Raw genomic sequence first — 21,690 nt, 5'->3', positions numbered from 1 at the left:
TAGCTGAAAATGTGTTGCTGGAAAAGCGCAGCAGGTCAGGCAGCATCCAAAGAGCAGGAGAATCGACGTTTCGGGCATAAGCCCTTCTTATGCCCGAAACGTCGATTCTCCTGCTCTTTGGACGCTGCCTGACCTGCTGCGCTTTTCCAGCAACACATTTTCAGCTCTGATCTCCAGCATCTGCAGTCCTCACTTTCTCCTATAAAAAGCATATTCTAGTACAGTCATTACTACAGCCGGTAGGAATCACTCAGCAACTAACAAGAAAGTAGTTAATGAGTTTTGGTGGAGTGGGAGTCCTTTCTGCTGCTCAACACATGTTCAGCTTTGTGTGATTAAAAAAGACATTAGCTAGAACATAGGAGTGCAAACTCTCAGTGTTGATGTCAGATTGATATTAGAGTATTGATTGATGACCCACATATTTTCAGCAGACATTCATACTAATGCCATCATCAATACGGCGTCTGGTGTGACCCATACCAGATATGTACCATTTATGAGCTCTATGGTTAGTCATTATATCCAAACTGCAGGCTTCACAAGCCCAAAATTTGAGCTGGCTGCCTTTCCAGCTCTGAATATTAGCTCTATTTACAGTTTCTTTGCCCAATGTGCATGCCTTTGGTGGAATACGTTAAACATAAGTTACTATATTTTCACCCTGAATGATCAGGAAAGATACTTGATGCAGTTTGAGTGAATGTTTCTAAATCTGCTTGAAATGATTACAGTTTGAAGTGACATGGCTTGTATTTGCCAAACCATTTCATTTTCATAAATTAAACGATGTAGGCAAATGCACTAAAGTTTAGAGGAGCTTGTCTTGACTCCTTATGCACTGAGGTTAGTTTAGTTCCCTTCAAGGTTTTTTTTTGTTATTTTCTCTCCCTTTTAATTCTCTTCTTAGCCCATACCATTATCGAATCAATGGACTGAAAGGCTGTCTCGAGCCTTGCTATGGTACATTATACAGATGCTAGTTACTTCACACTCTGGAAAGTTTCTGGGAGAATCCTTCTTGAGCAATTTTTTGGATTTTAAATTGTCGTCGTTAACTGTTGCATTTTCTATGCTGTTTTAATTTGTTTTAATGCAGTGTTGCTTCAGACAACACATATCAATTGACTGACAATATAAACTACATTTAAGAGGTATTTCCATGAAGTAATGCACATTGACCAATGTGGCACTAACTAATTTGTCTACATTTGTGTGTTCAAATAGTATAATTTTTTTCTTATAAACAGTAATTGGCCAATTTATTCAGAATTTCAGAAAACTGGGCCTGAGAAATTACTGTTGGCAATATCAGCAGGCAAGTCCTTAATGCATCGATATGATAGCCCTCTGTCCATAATGTTAAGGAATGAGATAAGCCATTTAAAATAAACAAGTTAATGTCTCAATTAAAGTAGCAGAAAGGGGATGATCATCCAAGTATAGTGTATGTGTGTCCGCTTGTATTGCCAGCAGTAATTTATGAGAAGATATCTAACTTGTCAGAAATGGGTGGTTCAGTTTACGTAATTGATAAGGATCAAGTCTTAATTTGAGTCTCAAGCCCATCTGAGACATGATGTTTCTTGTGTTTTTTGATGTTTTTCCCCTGGTGCTTGTTGGATCCATCATAATCTTCTCCTAATAAACACGTCTCAATTATAAATGGGCTGTACAGACACTGAAAGAGTATTCCAATTGAAAATTTGATGTTCGTTGGCTCCTGACTTCACTCGTCACTGAAGTTAAAATCTTTCTGCAGATCTTACAGTTGAGGATTCAATAGCCAGGAATTCGATGTCGGGCTTGTTTGTCACAAATTATTCATGAGTAACCATTTTCTTCATAGAACAGCTTGAATGTGGACTATTTCATGGAGTCATAGAATCCCAACTCTGCAGATAGAGGCCACTTAGCCCATCGAGTCTGCACTGACCCTCCAAAGAGCACCCCACCAAAACCTACTGACCCACTCCACACTGTTCCCATGACTCTGCATTTATCATGGCTAATTCATGTAGCCAACACATCCCTAGACACTGCAGAACAATTTAGCATGGCCAATTCACCTGACTTGCACATCACTGGACTTTGGCTGAACCTCCTTTTGTCTTCTGCTTCAAGGAACTTTGTTCCATAAACTAGGAAGTGCATCAGGAAGACTGGCTGAGACCCTTCTTGACTTTGTACAAATAAGCTGTGATTTGAGAATAACCTTACAAATAATGCATCATATTTTTAATCAAATAGTCACCAGCTTTGAAAGACTTCAACCTTCAGGGAAAACTTTGGAACCATGGCCTTGGCATGTGAAGCCATTGTAATAATGCTTCAAAACCAATTAGATTCCAAGTTAGAATTGGTAACAACTCTCGACACTTAAGCAATTACATTGAAGATATAGTACTGTAATTTAAACACTTCTGTTACAATAAAATAAGTTGGTGCAAAAATACATTAAAGAGTAATTTTGGTGTATATTGGAAATTTAGTCATAAACTCTTGCATGATTTTTCATTTGACTGAATGCAGTGTAATGAGAGGATTGCATGTAATGCTCACCTGAATGTTTAATGCGTGTGACTAGTGGGCATGGCTCCCTGCCAGAAGCACAGAAATACTCCTTATATGTCCCCAAACTTCAAAGAAAAATGGAAGCTGAAATCAGGAATGTGTTTCAGTGCTGCATTGGAGCAAAGGCTGACAACCCTTTTAATAAAAACAACTGCCTCTTCAGATCAAGCCTGTTTTAAATTTGAAATCCTCTGACTTTTTAATTGATTGGCAGATTAAAGAGTGAGCCTCATTATGAGTTCCTTTTAATGGTAATCATTTACAAAGAATTATTTTATAATTAGCCATCCTTGTGTTTTTTTACTTGAAATATTTATTACTGTGTCCATTTGATGATAACCTTACTGAGAGACCAGTGTTTAAGAATCTACTGGTCGGAGGAAGCTGAGTTAACATTAATAACTATATACTTCAACCTAGGATACTGCAGTGATTTTATAATTGCAATTTGTGTGCTGATTCATCTTCAGTATCATGTCTGACTCATGGTTACAACATAGAAGCGGCTGTTTAGCCTCATGTCTGTGGCAAGGACTTAGACACTCCCACTTGCCCACCCTTCCAACGCAATTTTGTTTTTCTGTTTCAAAGTGACAATCAAATTTGCCTCCACTGCCTCCTCAGTCAGTACATTCTGAATCCGAACCATTTCCTGGATAAATAACATTTTCCCCTATGGTGTAATTGTACCTTAAATGGATAGTCTCTGGTTCCTGTCCCATCTTTCAACAGAAATACTTACTGTCTGTCTGCTCTGTCTAAACCCATTGACCTAAATTTCATACTGTTGGCATATGGTTCTTGCAGGGAAGGTATAAAGTCTGTCTTGGAACTTTTCGATGCAACAGCATGGGCAGCAAAATGGTTAGCACTGCTGCCTCATAGTGTCAGAGACCTGGGTTCAATTCCCACCTGAGGTATCCATCTGTGTGGACTTTGCCTATAGTGTTAGGTGAAGGGGTAAATGTAGGAGAGTGGGTTGTTCTTCAGTTTGGACTGAGGTGCCTGTTTTTACACTGTAAGTAATCTAATCGAAACAAGAAAACCAATGATATTTCAAATTCTGTGCAACTATTGTATATAATCATCTTCAAATGATTTTATATATGTTTTTTAAATTCTGGGACAGAATGGAATTCTGTTGGTGGGTATAGTGTTCCTTAAACAGAGGTGACTTTCGGGTAGTGTGTTTTTCAGCAGAGGAGGGGAACATCTGGAAAAATCACATTGCTTTTATCGTGGCATTATGCACAAATGACTCAAATGATAAGTTGACACAACGATAAGTTTCAACATAAACAACTTCACCAATTACAACCCAAGACAAACAGAGCTTGCCAAAAAATTGTCTTTAAAGTTATGGTCTCACATTTTAAAGAATAATTTGTACATTTACAGTGTGGGCTTCTGACTAGTTGTAGAGTTGATCACTCCTTAGCACTGAATGACCCTAACATAACAGTAACTGGCATTCTTTTGAAGAGTTAATATTACACAAGGTATACTGTAAGCTATTCTGTGTTTAAATAATGCAACCGGTAAATTGCCTACTTAATACCTTTTGTACTCAAGATTCCACATATCATGTTCCACTTTCTTCACTGAAGATAAGATTTCATGACAATTAAGAATTAAAAGTGAGCTGCTTACTTTTGTCAGCACTGAAAGTACTTTGAGCACACACACACTCACAAACACACACACTCTCATGCACTCTCGCACACACACGCACTCTCTCTCTCACACATTCTCACACACACACACACACACATACATACACACATGCTCACACTCATACTTTCTCTCACACTCATACTCACACACTTTCTCTCACACACACACACACTCTCACTCACACACACACTCATTAACACATACACTCTCACTCACACACAAATACACACACACAGACTTACACACACATACAGACATACACACAGACACATGCACACTCACTCACACACACATGCACATACACTCATTAACACACACACTCTCACTCACACAAATACACACATACTCACACTCACTCACACACACACAGACATACACACACACACATAGCCTCTGGCACTGATGGTCCCCTGAGTTGGCCGACAGGAAACTGGCAGCATTGAAGCTGGAGGGATTGCCACATGTTGACAGGCAGTTCTACCACCTGCAAGCTCCTTGCAGCCTTGAGGAATTGGCCCCAGTTGGGATCTTAATTTTGAAAAATTGGCTGCCTTCCTGTGCTTAGCCGACAATGTTCCAATATCCCATCCCAGCACTGGGGAACCTCCCACAGGACTGGGACTGCATGGGTAGCCATGTTGATGTAACTTTCCATAACTTTCCCAGATCCACTGTTTCCTTCAAAATGTAAAGGCTCATATTGGCGTCATTCAGTGCCTGCTAACTGAGAGAACCCTCCTGAACCTAGTTCGGGTTCAGTGTGGCAAATCCACGTAGGGAGAAGGCCAGCAAATAAAAAGCAAGTCACAGCCTCATTTCATACAAAGGCATTGCCCTTGAATAAAGTTTACCGTTGGAGATAAATTCACGTTGGTCACGAGAGTTCATATTTGAGCAATGGTCTCATTATTGCTATTGTGAAAGATTCAACAGGGTTGGAGCTTTTGAGTTTTCTAAGGATTTGTAAGGGGCCTAATAGAGGTTATTAAAATATTAATGGTTTGGAGAGGTTGGTGTTTTTATTTATGGACAAATCAATACAAAATGGATATGAATAGATCCAGTAAGGAGTAATTAATCAGAATGGAGAGAGTGTGGAACTCATAACCACATGGAGGTGGCTGAGGCAAATTGCTTCAGTACTTTCGTAAGGGAACTAGGCAAAATGATGAGAGAAAAGGTAGGAGAAAGGTATGCTGCAGGGCTGAGATGAGGTTGATGGAATGGCAGGATACTCCTGAGGAATATAATCACCAACACAGATTAGCTATGCCAAGTAATTTGTTTCTGCACTAAAGGTACAATGAAATTAATAAGTTATTCACAATACAGGCACACTAACCAGCAGGAATGTAAAATTATGGATTGATATTACATGTTTTGGATGGCACTGGAACATGAGAGTTAATTCAGCGAAAGTAGGAAGTTGGCCAGAGAGGAGAGCAGACTAGTGGTTATGCATTAGCTGCTCATTATTTTCCCAGCCCGGCATTTGGTGCCATTATTTTCAATTGAACTGAATCTGAGGCAGTACAGGAAACAGATTAATGTGATTCCACTCATTATGCATACCTATCCAAGAATATTTCCTACTGCTAGTATTGATGGATGAAACATTCTTGTTCAAGATGCGGCACAATGAACTGGCCAGATAATAGTGCCCATGTGCATTCGAAATCGATCCTTGCACCACATAAAATCGGCCAAGTCATTTGTCATAGCAACTGCTGCCATTTTCTTTCCTTCAGAAGTACAATATTAAAGAGGTTTCAGTTTTACTGGTTGATGTTTCTACTCTTATGGAATTAAGTGGTCAGGGAGATGACTGTAGTGGTAATGTTACTGGATGTGTAATCCTAAAGGCCAGACTAATCCTCTGGTGATTTGAGTTCAAATCTGACCCTTGGAGCTGGTGGAGTTTAAATTTGATTAATTAACATGGAAATGAAAGCTAATCTCGGTAATGGTAACCACGAAACTATCACTCACTGTTGTTAGAAACCCATCTGGCTAACTAACGTCGTTCAAGAAGGAAAGTCTGCCATCCTTACTTGGTGTGGCCAGCATGTGATTCCAGACAGTGGGGCTGACTCTGAGCTCTCAGCTCAGGTACACCAGCGATCGGCAATAAATGCCCACGTCCAATGAAAAGAATAAATCAGTGAAATTGGGTGTTTCCATTTGCAACCACTGATAATGTTTAGCTCAGCTCAGTGTGTGATAAGCTGTTGTTTGATTTTCTAAGTTGGCTGTAATTTCTTGTTCAGATGGAATCTGAACTTGGTTTAACAATGTTGAAACATTGCACATTGCTTGGAGGCACTGTGAAGTGCAAAGGCTAGGTGTTCTGACAGTATTCGTGCAAGAGTGGTGGAGATCTGTGCTCCAGAACCTGCTGCTCCCTTACCCAAGCTGTTCTCGTACAGTTACAATATTTGCATCTACCCGACAATGTGGAAAATTGCTCAGGTATGTCCTGCACATAAAAAACCAGAACAAATCCAACCCGACCAATTATCGCCCTGTCAGTCTACAATCAGTAAAGTGATGGAAGGTGTCATCAACTGTGATATCATGTAGCAACTGCTCATGAAACCATAAGATATAGGAGCAGAATTGTGTCTTCTGACTTTTGGTCATGGCTGAAGTGTTTTCAATGCATTCTGCTGCCTGTTCCTTGTAACCTTTGATCTCCTTAGTAATCGAGAACCTATCCATTTCTGTCTTGAAGATACTCAATGACTTGACCTCCACAGCCTCCTGTGACAATGTGTTCCACAGATTCACCATTCTCTGGCTGCAAATTCCTCCTCATCTCAGGGTTGCACCGGCTGTATTCCTGATGAAGGGCTTTTGCCCGAAACGTCGATTTTACTGCCGCTTGGATGCTGCCTGAACTGCTGTGCTCTTCTAGCACCACTAATCCAGAATCTGGTTTCCACATCTGCAGTCATTGTTTTTACCCTTCACTCTGACACTGTGCCCTTGGGCACTAATCTCACCTACTAGTGGAAACATCTTCCTCACATTCATTTATCCAGGCCTCTCAATATTCTGTAAGGTGCAATCAGATCTCCCCTCCTCCTTCTTAACGTCATTAAGGACAGACCAAGAGTTCTCAACTGCACCTCCCCAGGATCATTCTTGTAAACCTCCTCTGGACCCCCTCCAAGGGAGCACATCCTTGCTTAGATACAGAGTGCTAAACTGCTCACAATATTGCAAATGTGGTCTGAACAAAGCCTAATGCACCCTGAGCAGCACACCTCTGCTCTCATATTCTTGCCCTCTCAAAATGAATGAAACCCAATCTCTTTGTGCTTCAGATTCCAGAAGCCCTTCTCCACGTCAAAAATAGTCCACACCTCTATTCTTCCTACCCAAGTGCATAGCTTCGCACTTTCCCACATTGTATTCCATCTGCCACTTCTTTGCCCACTTTCTGAGCCTGTCCAAATTCTTCTGCATCCTCCCACTTCATCCACACTACCTGTTCCTCTTCCTACCTTTGGGTTATCTGTAAACTTAGCAAAAATGCCCTCAGTTACTGTGTCCAGATCGTTAATATACAATGTGAATAGTTGCGGCCCCAACACAGACCCTGTGGAATTCCATTAGTCACAGGCTGTGATCCTGAAAAAGACCCATTTATTCTTACTCTCTGCCTTCTGCCTGTCAGCCAATCCTCTACCAATGCCAATACCCTTCCCCTAACACCATGGACTGTTACCTTATTTAGCAGCCTCTTGTGTCACGCCCTGTCAAAAAACCTTCTGGAAATCCAAATGGATCACATCCACTATCTCTCCTTTGTCTAACTTGCTCATTACCTCCTCAAAGAATTCTAACAGATTTATCAGGCTTGACCTCGCCTTGGTGAGGCCATGCTGAGTCAGCCATATTTTACCATGCACTTCCAAGTACTCTGCAATCTCATCCTTAATAATGGACTCTCACATCTTACCAACGACTGAGATCAGACTTACTAGTCTATAGTTTCTTAGCTTCTGCCTCCCTTGCTTCTTAACATTACTGAATGTCAAGTGCTGGTGGTTAGATTATCTCTTATTGGAGGTGGTCATTGCTTATCATTTGTACATTAGCCATTTTCCAGTCCTCTGGGACCCTCTCTGACTCCAGTGATTCCTGAAAGATCATCACCAATGCCTCAATAATGTCCTCAGCTATCCCCTCAGAGCTCTAAAATGTAGTCCATCTGGTCTGTGTAATTTATCCACCTTCAGACCAGCTCAGCAACAACCTGGTCACTGTCGCCCAGTTTGGGTTCTGCCTAGCAAAACTGGCATCTATAGGTGTGAGGTATCAACTGTTTGGGCATAGCTGGTTGTGGGAGGTCAGTCATCTCAGCTCCAGAACATCTCTGCAGGAGTTCCTTGGTGTAGTGTCCTAGAGCCAACCATCTCCAGCTGCTTCATTGTTGGCCTTCCCTCCATCATAGTGTTAGAAGTGGCGATGCTCGCCGATGATTACATTATTCACGTTTCCTTAGATACTGAAGCAGTCTATATCCAAATGCAGCAGGACCTGGACAATATTCAGGCTTGGACTAAAAAGTGCCAATTAACTGTGCAAATTCTGGGCAATGACTACCTCCAATAAGAGATAATCTAACCACCAGAACTTGACATTCTGTGGTGTTACCATCATTTGATTGGCACATCCACAAATATTCACTCCCTCCACTCAGTAGCAGTAGTGTGTACTATCTACAAGACGCATTGCAGAAGGTTTCCAAAGATTCTTGGAAAGCACCTTCCAAACCCACAACCACTTCCACCTAAAAGGACAAGGACAGCAGACACATGGGAGCACTACCACCATCAAGTTCCTCTCCAAGCGACTCGCCATCTTGACTTAGAAATATATCATCATTCCTTACCAACCATTGATGGTTCAATATCCTGGGATTCCCTCCATAAGGGCATTGTGGGTCTACCTACACCATATGGACTGCAGTGGTTCAAAAAGTAGCTCACCATCAGCTCCTCAAGGGCAACTAGGGACAGGCAATAAATGCTGGTCAGCCAGTGACACCCACCCAGGTCCCACGGGTGAATTAAGAAAAGGATAAAGTTTTTTTTAAACTAACTTCCTTGACACCAAACGAGGGAGAAAAATCTTTAATTCATGACACTATGACCAGAAGATTGAAATCCATCCAATGCCATATTGCACAGTGCGAACCTCACCTAGCTTTCTCGATTCTTGAACAGCCCAGCCACTGGTTCTTAAAGGGACTGTTAAAAAGTATGAAATATCAGTGAAGTGAATATTTTTTCATGTAGCCTGGAGAAGCCAGATATTCTTTGGCATCCTCACTGAAGCAAGGATTTGCTGGATTTTGGGTGCATTACAACAGAGGTACACTTGGCTGTTTTATGAAATGAGGGGAATGTCCTTCCAGAGAAAAATAAATGAGCAGCCTCCCCCTCTAACCCCACAAAATACTCATAAAATCTGGGAGCATCCATGGTGGAAAACTAAGTTGAATTAAACTTATAGTTTGGTCATCTTTTAACAGAACATTAATGCCAGTTCCAGAAAGACAGATTCTGAAGCTTGGCAAAAGTGAGGACTGCAGATGCTGGAAACCAGAGTTTAGGTCAGAGTGGTGCTGGAAAAGCACAGCAGGTCAGGCAGCATCTGAGGAGCAGGAAAATCAGCATTTCTGGCAAAAGCCTTTCATCAGGAATAGAGGCAGGAAGCCTCCAAGGTGGAGAGGTCACTTTCAGAGACATGATACCACCTGATCCAACTACAATCCACCCCATTCTGAGGTGCAGGTTAATTTTTAGTCTGGGTCCATTTGAACTCATCTTGTCTTCTCATGAGGCAGAAGTGGGTACTGCAGATGCTGGAGATACTGAAGCTTATCCAGTTTTGCCTCTGCCCTACTGTTGCAGACTGTGCAATTTTAGGATACTTCCATTTGAATTCATGGGATGAAAGAGAATTAATTTTCATGTCTGAAAATGTGACTCCTATGCACGCAGATATTGTATTTTGGTTTAAGAAGGCATGTGCTGCAGCATTCTGGGGGGAACTCTTTCATTTCTATTTTGTTGTTTTCCAGGGTTTCTTTCGGAGAAGCATCCAGAAAAATATGGTGTATACATGTCACCGAGAAAAAAGCTGTGTCATCAACAAGGTTACCAGGAATCGTTGCCAATACTGCCGTTTGCAGAAGTGCTTTGAAGTGGGCATGTCTAAAGAGTGTAAGTACACTTTCTGGTCTTTATCTTTTTCCATTTTGTGCAAAGTTCAGTTTAGCTTTCATTAAATCCAAAGGTAACGGAGAATGCTGGAGAAAATTAAAATTGTAAGGCCACAATATGGATTCACTGACTCATTCTGACTCATTTTCAGAATATCTTCATCACTGCACTGCTTCAACGTGCCGCAATTACTTTAGCTGCGGAATTTGGCCTCTTGCTGTCTGACATTTTGGCACTTAAAGTGCTGTTTTACTTTTAAGCTGTTGTCCAGTGCGCTCACACACAGATCTGCTGGAACAGCGCTGAACACCATGAGGCTGTAAAAGTGCAGACACGGGATGTCCATCAGGGAACTAACAGTCTCAGTTAAAACTTCACGAACCAAGACCTATGTTCAACAGTTGAAAATATCTTTGAGCCCATTCTCTGCCATGTGGGTCCATTCTTGTGTATTCCCGAGGACGGAATCACTTTCAGAGACATGATACCACCTGCTCCAGCTACAATCCACTCCGTTCTGAGGTGCAGGTTAGTTTTTAGCCCGGGTCCATTTGAACTCATCCTGTCTTCTCATGAGGCAGAAGTGGGTACTGCAGATGCTGGAGGTTGGAGTCAAGATTAGAGTGGTGCTGGAAAAACACAGTAGGTCAGGCAGCATCTGAGGAGCAGGGAAATTGACGTTTCAAGCCTTCTTGATGAAGGGCTTTTGCCCGAAACATTGATTTTTCTGCTCCTCGGATGCTGTCTGACCTGCTGTACTTTTCCAGCACCACTCTAATCTTAACACTATCCTCTCCTGACTTGAGCCCCCTGTATAGTCGCGTAGCCAGTGAATGATGGTTAGTGCTGGCTGCCTGCTGTCAATATTTAAATTAGTGAGCAGAACGAAGTTTGTGTTCTGCTTGCATTGGAAGCAATGGGCTCAGGATAATCTTGAATTGCAATCCCTACACCGAATATTGAGCCATATCTCATTTGCAGTCATCATCTCCCTGAGTAATTCTTTCATCTTAGAATTGTTCTGTGATGTCTCTGCTCTGCATTTCTTCATGTTATTTGCATGCAGTTTTTGAAGCATATTCAGTTTCACTGAGGCGAGTGGTTTTGAAATAAGCTTTGTCGCTCAACTGAACCTGGTCAGTATTTCAGCATTGTAGAACTTTCAGAATTATCGTGTGGGTAGAAGAATACTGGGCATTGAAAATAAGTCAACCGGCCGATCTTTTTGCAAATGCCCTACTCAGTAAAGTAAGAAATGAAATCAATGCCATGCCTGGGTTGTATAATGTGAGGTAACAATCATAATTGCAATCTACTTTGTTCCTCCAGCTTTGAAACATTTCAAGAGTTATTTCTCAAAGACTTGGGAAAAACAATCATTGCGCACAAGTGGCTGGTGTTTGACCAAGCCCTCAGTAAAAGGTGTGGGCTTTAAGAGGACCTTTGTGAATCAGAGAGGCACAGTGTTTCGAAATGGGGCTGTTAGACACTGGGTCCTAATTGCTTGAAGAAATAATTGCTCCCAGTGAGACAAAAGGTAGAGCTAATGTATGAAATACACAGATGAGAGGAATTCAGATTTCTAGGATGTAAGATGTTGGGAGACTTGTGTGAAAGCCTAGGAAAGTTTACACACAACGGTGAGAATTTTAAATTTGAGGTGTTAAGAGATGAGAACCAGTGGAGCTCTGGGGTGAGAGGCTAACCTGCACCTCAGACTGGGGTGGATTATAGTTGGAGCAGAAAGTGATTCCGTCCTCGGGCAGGTTAAGACATGATCACAGAATGTCAGATGAGCTGACTTGCTTCTGAGGGCGGAGGATTGCCTTAAATTCCAGGATTGCATTGGATAATTAAGTCCGGAGTTGAAGACGTGAATGAAAGCAGGTTAACTGAGATAGAAGTGAAGGTTGGTGATAGTAGAGACAGAGTAGGCTAAGTTTGTGAAGCGAAAGAATATTCATTGAAAACTCAGTTCTGGATTGGACCGAATCTCTAGATTGTGAATAGTCTGGTTCAGTTTGAGATTGGAAAGGGGGAGGAAGTTGGTGGTGAGTGAATGCAGTTTATGGCAGTAACTAAAGATATTTCGGACTCTCAGACTCCCATGACATCAATATTACAATTCGCTTCAGTGCTGTTTTGCGTTTTCTTCACTCGTTTCTATCCATTGTTGTCAGAAGTGAAAGTGCCTTATTGTGGGTACTGATAGGAAAGGATCACTGACACTGACAGGGTAAGGGAATTGAATTAACATTAAATCAATTCCAAATGGTGCTTCACCATCATCCATGGTTGTCAGTTCAAGTTCTATAGAATGTTCAGCTCAACAAACCTTTCAAACCAGCACTCCCACCAATGTCGTCAGTTTTCAGCACTAGTCTGTTGAAATGGACAGAACAAAAGCCAGCCGAAATTCACCAAGGCTCTTTAGACAGACTCCTCCAAACCCACAATGACTGCCATCTAGCAAGGCAAGGGCAGCAGACACTTGGGAACACTGTCCATCTGAACACTCACCGTCCTGACTTGGAAATATACCACCTGAGTCTAAATCCTGGAGTTCCCTCCCTAAAGGGATTATGGTTTACCTCCAACAAATGGATGGAGCAGTTCTAAGAAAAGAGCTCTCCACTATCTTCTCAAGGTCACTCGATGAGGCAGTAAAGGCTGGTTCAGTCAGCCATGCTCAGGTGCCCTCTATAAATAAAACAAAAGGTCTCAGGTAACCTTTTCTCTTAATTTTAAAATTTATTACCATTAGTACATACACCTAAAAATTGTAGCAGTTTTCCTAATCCACCACTGTAATGTCAATGAAAGATTTGTAACTCTTCGAAGAACTATGTAAATGAATGATCATTGGGAACTTCAACCAACCTTAACTGAAAAATAGGAAATAATCAGAATACCCAAGTAAAATTCAATGTTGATTCTTTTTAAGCTAATAAAATGACATGCACCTCACTTTCATGTTACACTGAAATGGTGCAGTATTATAAAAATGGTTTAGAATTTATTAATTAATTAGTTTCTTTGCAGCCCGTCTATGATACAATATGCATTAATATGCAAAATAGATATATTTAAGTTTATAGTACACATTACAAGATTGACATCTCGGTTTTCAGAAATTAAAATAGAAACTTAATCCATTCACATGGAATTTACTAAACTGTAATCAACATAATTATTATTCCCCAAATTCGTGTTTTACCATCGTTACTGGAATACATGACAGTTTGAGCATATTGCTTAATGTTTCTGTCAAATTGCATGAAAATATAAAGAAAAGGCAGACAGAGGAAGAGAATGAAAGAAAAAGACCAGCTAAGAAACATTTGGTAGAGAAATTCATTACAGGGGACAAAAGAGTAAGGAAGCAAAAATGTCAAAGCCACAACAGCAAAGCAAAAATGTTCACACTTTGAAACTATTAATCTTTTAAACATTATACACAGTGCCGCAGTTAGTCATACATTATGCATCATAGATGTTTGATAAGTTACAAAGTTGGTGTGCAGACTTAAAGTTTATTGATTTTGTTTTAAAAATATTTTCATAAGTTTGTTTTTCAAACATTTTATTTATTTTGTCATCCAGTTTCTTCAAAAGCTGGCCATTAACTACGTTGTAAATATTTTATGTGTGTACTCTTAATATTTTATTTCAAATGTAATGAAAAGTCCATTAAACATTTATAAAGCTGTTCTACTGAAACCTAGTACAAGAAGTTACATAATCCCTGGAGTATGCCTTTCAAAGCACATACATGCTTCTGCTCATGCAACACCAAGCAACTGATTTTCTGGAAGGTTTCTAAATACTGAGCATTGTGAAACTTAGAGAAAGGCGTGCAATTGTACAGCATTTCCTAATTAATTTTCTCAAAAGTGAATACTGTGCAGGGATCTTTCAATGCTTGAGGTGAAATATAGGCTCAGAGTTCAGTCTGAGGGTGGAGAATAATTCTTAAATCCATTGTATCAAGATAAGGTTGAAATGGTAATCTTACTTTTTTCACTCGTCAGTACTCAGGCTGAACTCAACCTTTGGTGCCCTAGGGAATATAATCCGTAGACATGAAAACCACGGTTTCCACTGTTACAAAATTGTTTCTGTGCGTCCAGCTACATCACGTTAAATAAAAATGCGGGATGAAAATAGAAGGCTGAGCAGCAGTTTGGTGAAAATTTATAATGAATAGTATAATTTTTTTAAACTATTAAGTCTGTTGTATTTCCTCAGTCAGTAATGTAATAGAGAACATGTTTGCACTTAAGCTGGTTTGGTCTGTTATGTGACAGCTTTAATGGGGTTATTTAGACATACCATCAATGCAAGGAAAATATAACTGACTTTCTCCCACTGCAAATAAACTGTTGCTAATCTGGATGGGAAGAGACTTTGTTCTCCTATCCATTGCAGACTATCCAGCTTGCAGTTAAATTTTAAATGGCATACAACCTGCAATTGTAATGTGCTTTAATCATCTTTATGACCTGCAATTTTAACTTTGACACTTCATTGTTGCAATATGATTTTTTTCCCATTGCCTTCTTCAGTTGAACTATACTGTATTTGAATAGGCTTTGTAGCATTGAGTAAAGTCTTCTTTGAAAGATACATTTGATATGAAGCACTTAGCAGCATCTTATTACCATAAAAGTATCATATAAATGCAAGATGCTGTTGTTGATGGTAGCTCATTTATAAAGTTGCAGGTCCCATATTTTTGCTTTCATACAATGCAGTTACAAAATGATGAGCATTTTGAGAACCTCCTTGACATTCATGGCTGGAAATCAGCATTGGTTAGACCCATTTTTGCAAAGGACAGATTTTTTTTCAGATGAAAGGGTTTGCTTGATCCATTAGGAGAGACCTTCAGATCTTCACAGTGTATTCAGTTTTAACATCATTGCAGGCTTCATGCCACAACCAAAAGAGGTTTCATTTCCCTCAAGGAGCAGCCTGTGTGTGACAATGCACTGTGCCAATCGATGCCCAGTATCCTTGCAGTCATTATGAGGCCTTCAGTCTGTGGCACTGCACTGTGCCAATTGTACTTGTACTCCACGGCAAGTGGCTAATGTGCAATAAGAGACATCAGCTCAATGCCTGGCACCATGTGACACCCAGTGTAATCCATGCATGCACATACCAAAAGCTATTCTTCCACCCCGAATGTGATGGTGCAGTAATTGGAGTTGTTGAAACTGCTTTGATCCCTGCAGCACTTGGCACATTTGCTGTAAAACGTCACTGAGGTCTACTGCATGCTATGCATCCTCCCATCAAGAGGACACAGCTCTCGCCAGCAGAGGGACCAGCTCAGCAGCAGGAACGTGAGAGGGAGATGGAGCAGGAAGCTCAGGAGAAGGCTGAAGAGGTGAGGCAACCAACACACCGTTTTCTGCCCGAGCTTTGGGAGTGGTTCACCGCTAACCGCAGCCCAATTGCTCCATCACCACCAGTCCTGCACCTTGACTTCCCTCGATTCCTGACCTTGGCAGAATTCACTTGGCCACCATCCCTTACCAAGTGCCAGCTCTGAATTATGTGCAGCACCAGTATCCGAGCTGGTAGCTGGGAATGCGACCTTCAGTAAGATTGTCAAGTCTTCATCCTCCCCCTTTTCCTGTCGCTCCCACTGTCCAGCTGGTGTTTAGCAATTTGGAATGAGGAAGGAACAAGGACAAGGCTGTGGAGAGGGGAGGAAAGGAAAGGTGTTATGCTTGTGCTTTGCACTGCTTGTTAATCAGTACAGACCGGGGTGTGGGTAAGGGGGTTATGAGAGGCAGGGTTAAACTGAGGATGCTGTCATCTTCCATGGTCTCTGCTGTTCCTTCACACCTTTAGCAGTGAGCATCTTCCTCATCGTAGGGACCATCCCCTTTATGGGTGTGAGGTCATACAGATATTCCTGCCCTTTCTGGTCAGTCTCCACTGCCTCTGCTTATACGTCACCTTGTCCTGCAAGAGGCAGGGATGTTTCACCCTGGATGTGTAAGTAGCTGCCAGAGTGTGCAAGGATCTGAGATGGAGCTGTGAGGATTGCTGCAGTGTTCGGATGCAGCTTTGAAATACTGAGCTATGGTTAATGAGGATTGTTGATCGGTGAGTGATGGGATAATTCTAGTGACTGAGGATAGTAGGATGGATAGGAATTGACATTCCAGCCTGCATTCACTGACAGCAACTTTCATTTATAAAGTGCCTTGATAATAAAATGTGCTTCACAGGATCATCATACATGCAAAATTTGTCACTGAGCCACAGAGTGACCTTAGGACAGACGTTCAAAGGTTAAATGAAGAGATTGGTTTAGGGACCACTTTATAGGAGGGAGGTTTTGGAAAGAGGGGTTTAAGGTAGAAATCCCAATGTTCAGGACCTTGACAGCTGATGGGATGGTTGTCAATAGCAAAGCAATTGAAGGTTTTCATGAAACGAGAAGTCAAGCAGGACAGCTATCTCCACTGGGAGTGAAGATGAAGGAGATTACAGAGATAGAGACAGGTGAGGCCTTGGATGGATTTGAGAGCCAGGCTGAGAATGTTACAGAATGCTTCACCGGAAGCCAGGGTGGATCCATAAACAAAGGCTGTTCACTGAGTGAACGGGATTTTTTGCAGAGTTTTGGATGTTTATGAAGGGTGGAATGTGGGAGGTCAGACATAATGGCATGGTGGGTCAGTGGTTAGCACTGCTGCCTCACAGTGCCAGAGACCAGGTTCAGTTCCAGCTTTTGGGCATCTAATTGTGTGGAATTTGCACATCCTCCCCATGTCTGTATGGGTTTCCTCCCGCAGTCCAAAGATGTGCTGCTTAGGTGGATTGGCCATGCTAGGTTGCCCGTAGTGTCCAGGGATGTGTGATTAGTTGACTGCAATGTGGGTTCCATGTGAAAGGCACACTGCCTGTTGGTTTAGTTTTGGTGGATTAACCTGAGGATGAGTTTGGGTCAGTGTGAACTTGTTGGCTGAATGGCCTGTCTCCACACTGTCAGGACTCTACGGCAGGAGTGTCACGTCTGGAGGTAACAGAGGCAGATGAACCGAAGTAGGGGTGAAGCCAAGCAATGTTATGGAGGTGGGAAAAGACCATCTTAGTGATTGGTATAAGCTCTGATATATAATTTTGACCACTCATATGAAGTCACTGATTATCTTTTGGCACTGCATCGAGGGTCTCCTGTCACTGACCTCTCTGTGGCTATTAGCTCACATCGCCTTGGAATATGTGTCTGGAATATGTCTCCCTGCTGACTGGGGAGATTTTTCCCTCCCTTCGTCTTTCATATGAGAACAGTCTGTGCTGCATCTGAACACCTCATTCTCCGATATTGGTATTTAATTAGTATTTTCGAGTTTGGGTTCAAGCTGACAAAAGGGTTCTGAGTGTCTGCTGCACCCACAGCCCAGCTCCTGAGCCCACTGCTCAGGGCACGCAGCCAGAGAGCAGTGTGGTCAGCATGAACTATCTGTGGACAACAACAGGCAGTGTGTCCATTCACAGGCAGGGACTAATCACTGATCAGGCAGCTCCACGGCCAATCAGATTTTACAGCCCACCCCACTGTCATTCAGTTCAGAAACAAAACCAACCAAAAATGAAAACAAAATTGCTGAAGGAACTTGGTGAGTCTGGCAGCATCTGTGGAGAAAAAACAGAATTAAATGTTTCTCGGCCAGTGACTCTTCATCAGAACTTGATAGCAGCTAGGGAAAAGTGGGATTTATCCTGAAAGGGTGAAGGAGATGTGAGCGGGTGGGTGGAGACGAAAAAATCATCTACAGAAAGTGCTTTCAATTTTTTCATCAAGCAAGATGATCAAACGGCCCCTCTGAGGATGGTTAAAGTAGTTAGTAGCTAGTTCACACCGGCCTTGTCTGTACACAGTAAGCTGATCTCAGTCAGGATGGACAGCTGTAAGGACCAAGCAATGGCCTGAGTCTGGTTTGGAGCTGGAGCTGTGAATCACGATGCACTGACTCCTGCTGGATGTGTGGACAATGTGTGCATGGACTTGTGTGTGGACAATGGGTAAAGACAGGACTGGAGTCAGTTACATAACCTTTGGGCTCTGTCTTACAATCAGAGAATCCCTACAGTGTGGAAGCATGTTATTTGGCCCAACAAGTCTACACCTCTGAAGAGCCTCTCCCCACCCCATCCCTGCAACCCTGCATTTTTGGGTCAAGATTTCACATCGTTGGTCCAAAATGCTAACTTTATCATCGCCGGTCCACCTAACCTGCACATCTTTGGACTGTGGGAGCAAACCAGAGCACCCGGAAGAAACCCGTGCAGACACAAGGAGAATGTACAAATTCCACATAGACAGCCACCCAAGGGGAGAATTGAATGCAGGTCCCTGGCCCTGTGAGGCTGCACTGCTAACCACTGAGCCACCATGTTACCCCAATAATCCCTGCCTAAACTCACAAGCAAAGAGGGGCCCCGTGATGTTCAAGGGTTCCTAGAGGTATAGAACCCAGAAGAAGTCAGGACTTTCAGGAAAGAATGAAGACAGCAAAAGAAATGGTAGATAAAGGGGATAAAGAGAAAAGGAATCCAGAATTATAGATTCACCAGCATGGGCCTAGATGATCGATAGAGGGAGGGAGGTCACGGCCTGGCTGACCCAGGGAGGGAGCTCAGGGCTGGCTGACCCAGGGAGGGAGGTCAGGGCTGGCTGACCCAGGGAGGGAGCTCAGGGCTGGCTGTCCCAGGGAGGGAGCTCAGGGCTGGCTGTCCTTGGGAGGGAGGTCAGGTTTGGCTCTCCCAGGAAGGGAGGTCACGGCCTAGCTGTCCCAGGGAGGGAGCTCAGGGCTGGCTGACCCAGGGAGGGAGCTCAGGGCTGGCTGACCCAGGGAGGGAGCTCAGGGCTGGCTGACCCAGGGAGGGAGGTCAGGGCTGGCTGTCCCAGGGAGGGAGATCAGGGCTGGCTGACCCAGGGAGGGAGCTCAGGGCTGGCTGACCCAGGGGGGGAGCTCAGGGCTGGCTGTCCCAGGGAGGGAGGTCAGGACTGGCTGTCCCTGGGAGGGAGCTAAGGGCTGGCTGTCCCTGGGAGGGAGCTAAGGGCTGGCAGACCCAGGGAGGGAGGTCAGGGCTGGCTGTCCCAGGCAGGGAGGTCAGGGCTGACTGTCCCAGGGAGGGAGCTCAGGGTCTGACTTTCCCAGGGAGGGAGGTCAGGGCTGGCTGTCCCAGGAAGGGAGGTCAGGGCTGGCTGTCCCAGGGAGGGAGGTCAGGGCTGGCTGTCCCAGGGAGGGAGCTCAGGGCCCGGATGTCCCAGGGAGGTCTGGCAGCCTGAAAGAGGCTCAGGGGATCAGTGGGTGAGAACATGATGGTAGAGGGAAGGACGACCTCTGCTTAAGGCATCTCCCATGCAAGGACAGGAGATAACAGTTGATTGAAAGAAGGTCAGTGATGGGAGAGTGAAGGCTACCGGAGGGGAGATTAAGGGTGAGGGAAGGTGGCTCAAAGATGACAGTTCACCGATGAAGGTGTGATGTCAGGCAGCTCCACATTGGCAGACACTTATTCAAGGGTCACAGAAGGCAAGGCCACATTGTTGGAGGGAGAGTCAAAGGTGATATGGGGGCAAGGTCAAAGATGACTGCGAAAGGGGTACCACGATGCTTTGTTGCACGAGGAAAGCAAGTGTGGTCGGTGGGGTGTGGATGGTTGAAGTATAAATTCAGTATTAGTCTCTCAGCAGGATGATGCTCCTGATATACAGGTAATGGAAACCTGGCTGGGTGCTGTTTAAATATGGTGCTGGAACTGTTCTTTCATTCATTCAAGAATATGGGCTTCAATATTTAAGCCAGCGTTTATTGCCCATGCCTAATTGATATTGAGAAGGTGATAGTGCGCTGTTTTCTTGAATAGCTGCCATATTAAGAGTGTGGGTACATCCACCACACTGGTAGGATGGTTGTCCTGTAATTTTGACCCAGTGTCAGTGAAGGAACAGCGATATATTTCCACATCAAGGTGGTGAGTGGCATAGAGGGAACATGCAGGTGGTGGTGTTTCCATGTAGCTGCTGCCCTTACATTGCCAGCTGGTAGTGGTTGTCGGTTTGTAGGTGTTTTCTAAGGAGCTTTGGTGAATTTGTGCCATGTATCCTGTAGATAGTACAGACTGCTACTGCTGAGTGGAGGGAGTGAATGTTAGTGAGTCTGGTGCGGCTCAAAGGTAGAAGACAGAGGGTGGTGGTGGAGGGTTGTTTTTCAGACTGGAGGCCTATGACCAGTGGAGTGCCACAAGGATCGGTGCTGGGTCCACTACTTTTTGTCATTTATGTAAGTGATTTGGATGCGAGGGTTGGAATATAAAAGCACCATTGTGCTACTGAGACTTTATAAAGTTCTGGTTAGGCCCCATTTGGAGTACTGTGTCCAGTTTTGGTCCCCACACCTCAGGAAGGACATACTGGCACTGGAGCCTGTCCAGCGGAGATTCACACGGATGATCCCTGGAATGGTAGGTCTAACATACGAGGAACGGCTGAGGATCCTGTGATTGCATTCATTGGAGTTTAGAAGATTAAGGCGAGATTTAATAGAAACTTACAAGGTAATACATGGCTTGGAAAGGGTGGACGCTAGGAAATTGTTTCCGTTAGGCGAGGAGACTAGGACCCGTGGACACAGCCTTAGAATTAGAGGGGGTCAATTCAGAACAGAAATGCGGAGACATTTCTTCAGCCCGAGAGTGGTGGGCCTGTGGAATTCATTGCCGCAGAGTGCAGTGGAGTCCTGGACGCTAAATGTCTTCAAGGCAGAGATTGATAGATTCTTGATGACACAAGGAATTAAGGGCTATGGGGAGAACACTGGTAAGTGGAGTTGAAATACCCATCAGCCATGATTGAATGGCGGAGTGGACTCGATGGGCCGAATGACCTTACTTCCACTCCTATGTCTTATGGTTTTATGGTCTTATATGAGGTGCAGTTAGTAAGTTTGCAGATGACACCAAAATTGGAGGTGTAGTGGACAGTGAAGAGGGTTACCTCAGATTACAACAGGATCTTGGCCAGATAGGCCAATGGGCTGAGAAGTGGTAGATGGAATTTAATTCAGATAAATGCAAGGTGCTGCATTTTGGGAAAGCAAATCTTAGCAGGACTTATACACTTAATGGTAAGGTCCTAGGGAGTGTTGCTGAACAAAGAAACCTCGGAGTACAG

At 43.3% G+C, this 21,690-nt stretch overlaps 1 protein-coding gene across 2 annotated transcripts in view; it reads left to right on the top strand.

The window, feature by feature from the left end:
- LOC132815655 (retinoic acid receptor beta-like) overlaps window positions 1–21,690 on the top strand; it is a 220,245-nt gene that overhangs the window by 76,191 nt on the left and 122,364 nt on the right. For both annotated transcript variants that reach the window (XM_060824643.1, XM_060824644.1), the window contains exon 3: window positions 10,343–10,484. In XM_060824643.1, the coding sequence (XP_060680626.1) occupies window positions 10,343–10,484 (142 nt within the window). The remainder of the gene's footprint in view (window positions 1–10,342; window positions 10,485–21,690) is intronic.

This window comes from Hemiscyllium ocellatum, chromosome 5 (assembly GCF_020745735.1).
Source record: "Hemiscyllium ocellatum isolate sHemOce1 chromosome 5, sHemOce1.pat.X.cur, whole genome shotgun sequence".
Classification (NCBI taxonomy): Eukaryota; Metazoa; Chordata; class Chondrichthyes; order Orectolobiformes; family Hemiscylliidae; genus Hemiscyllium; species Hemiscyllium ocellatum.
The sequence above is the reverse complement of the archived record's forward strand: the minus strand, read 5'-3'. Positions and strand labels throughout refer to the sequence as shown.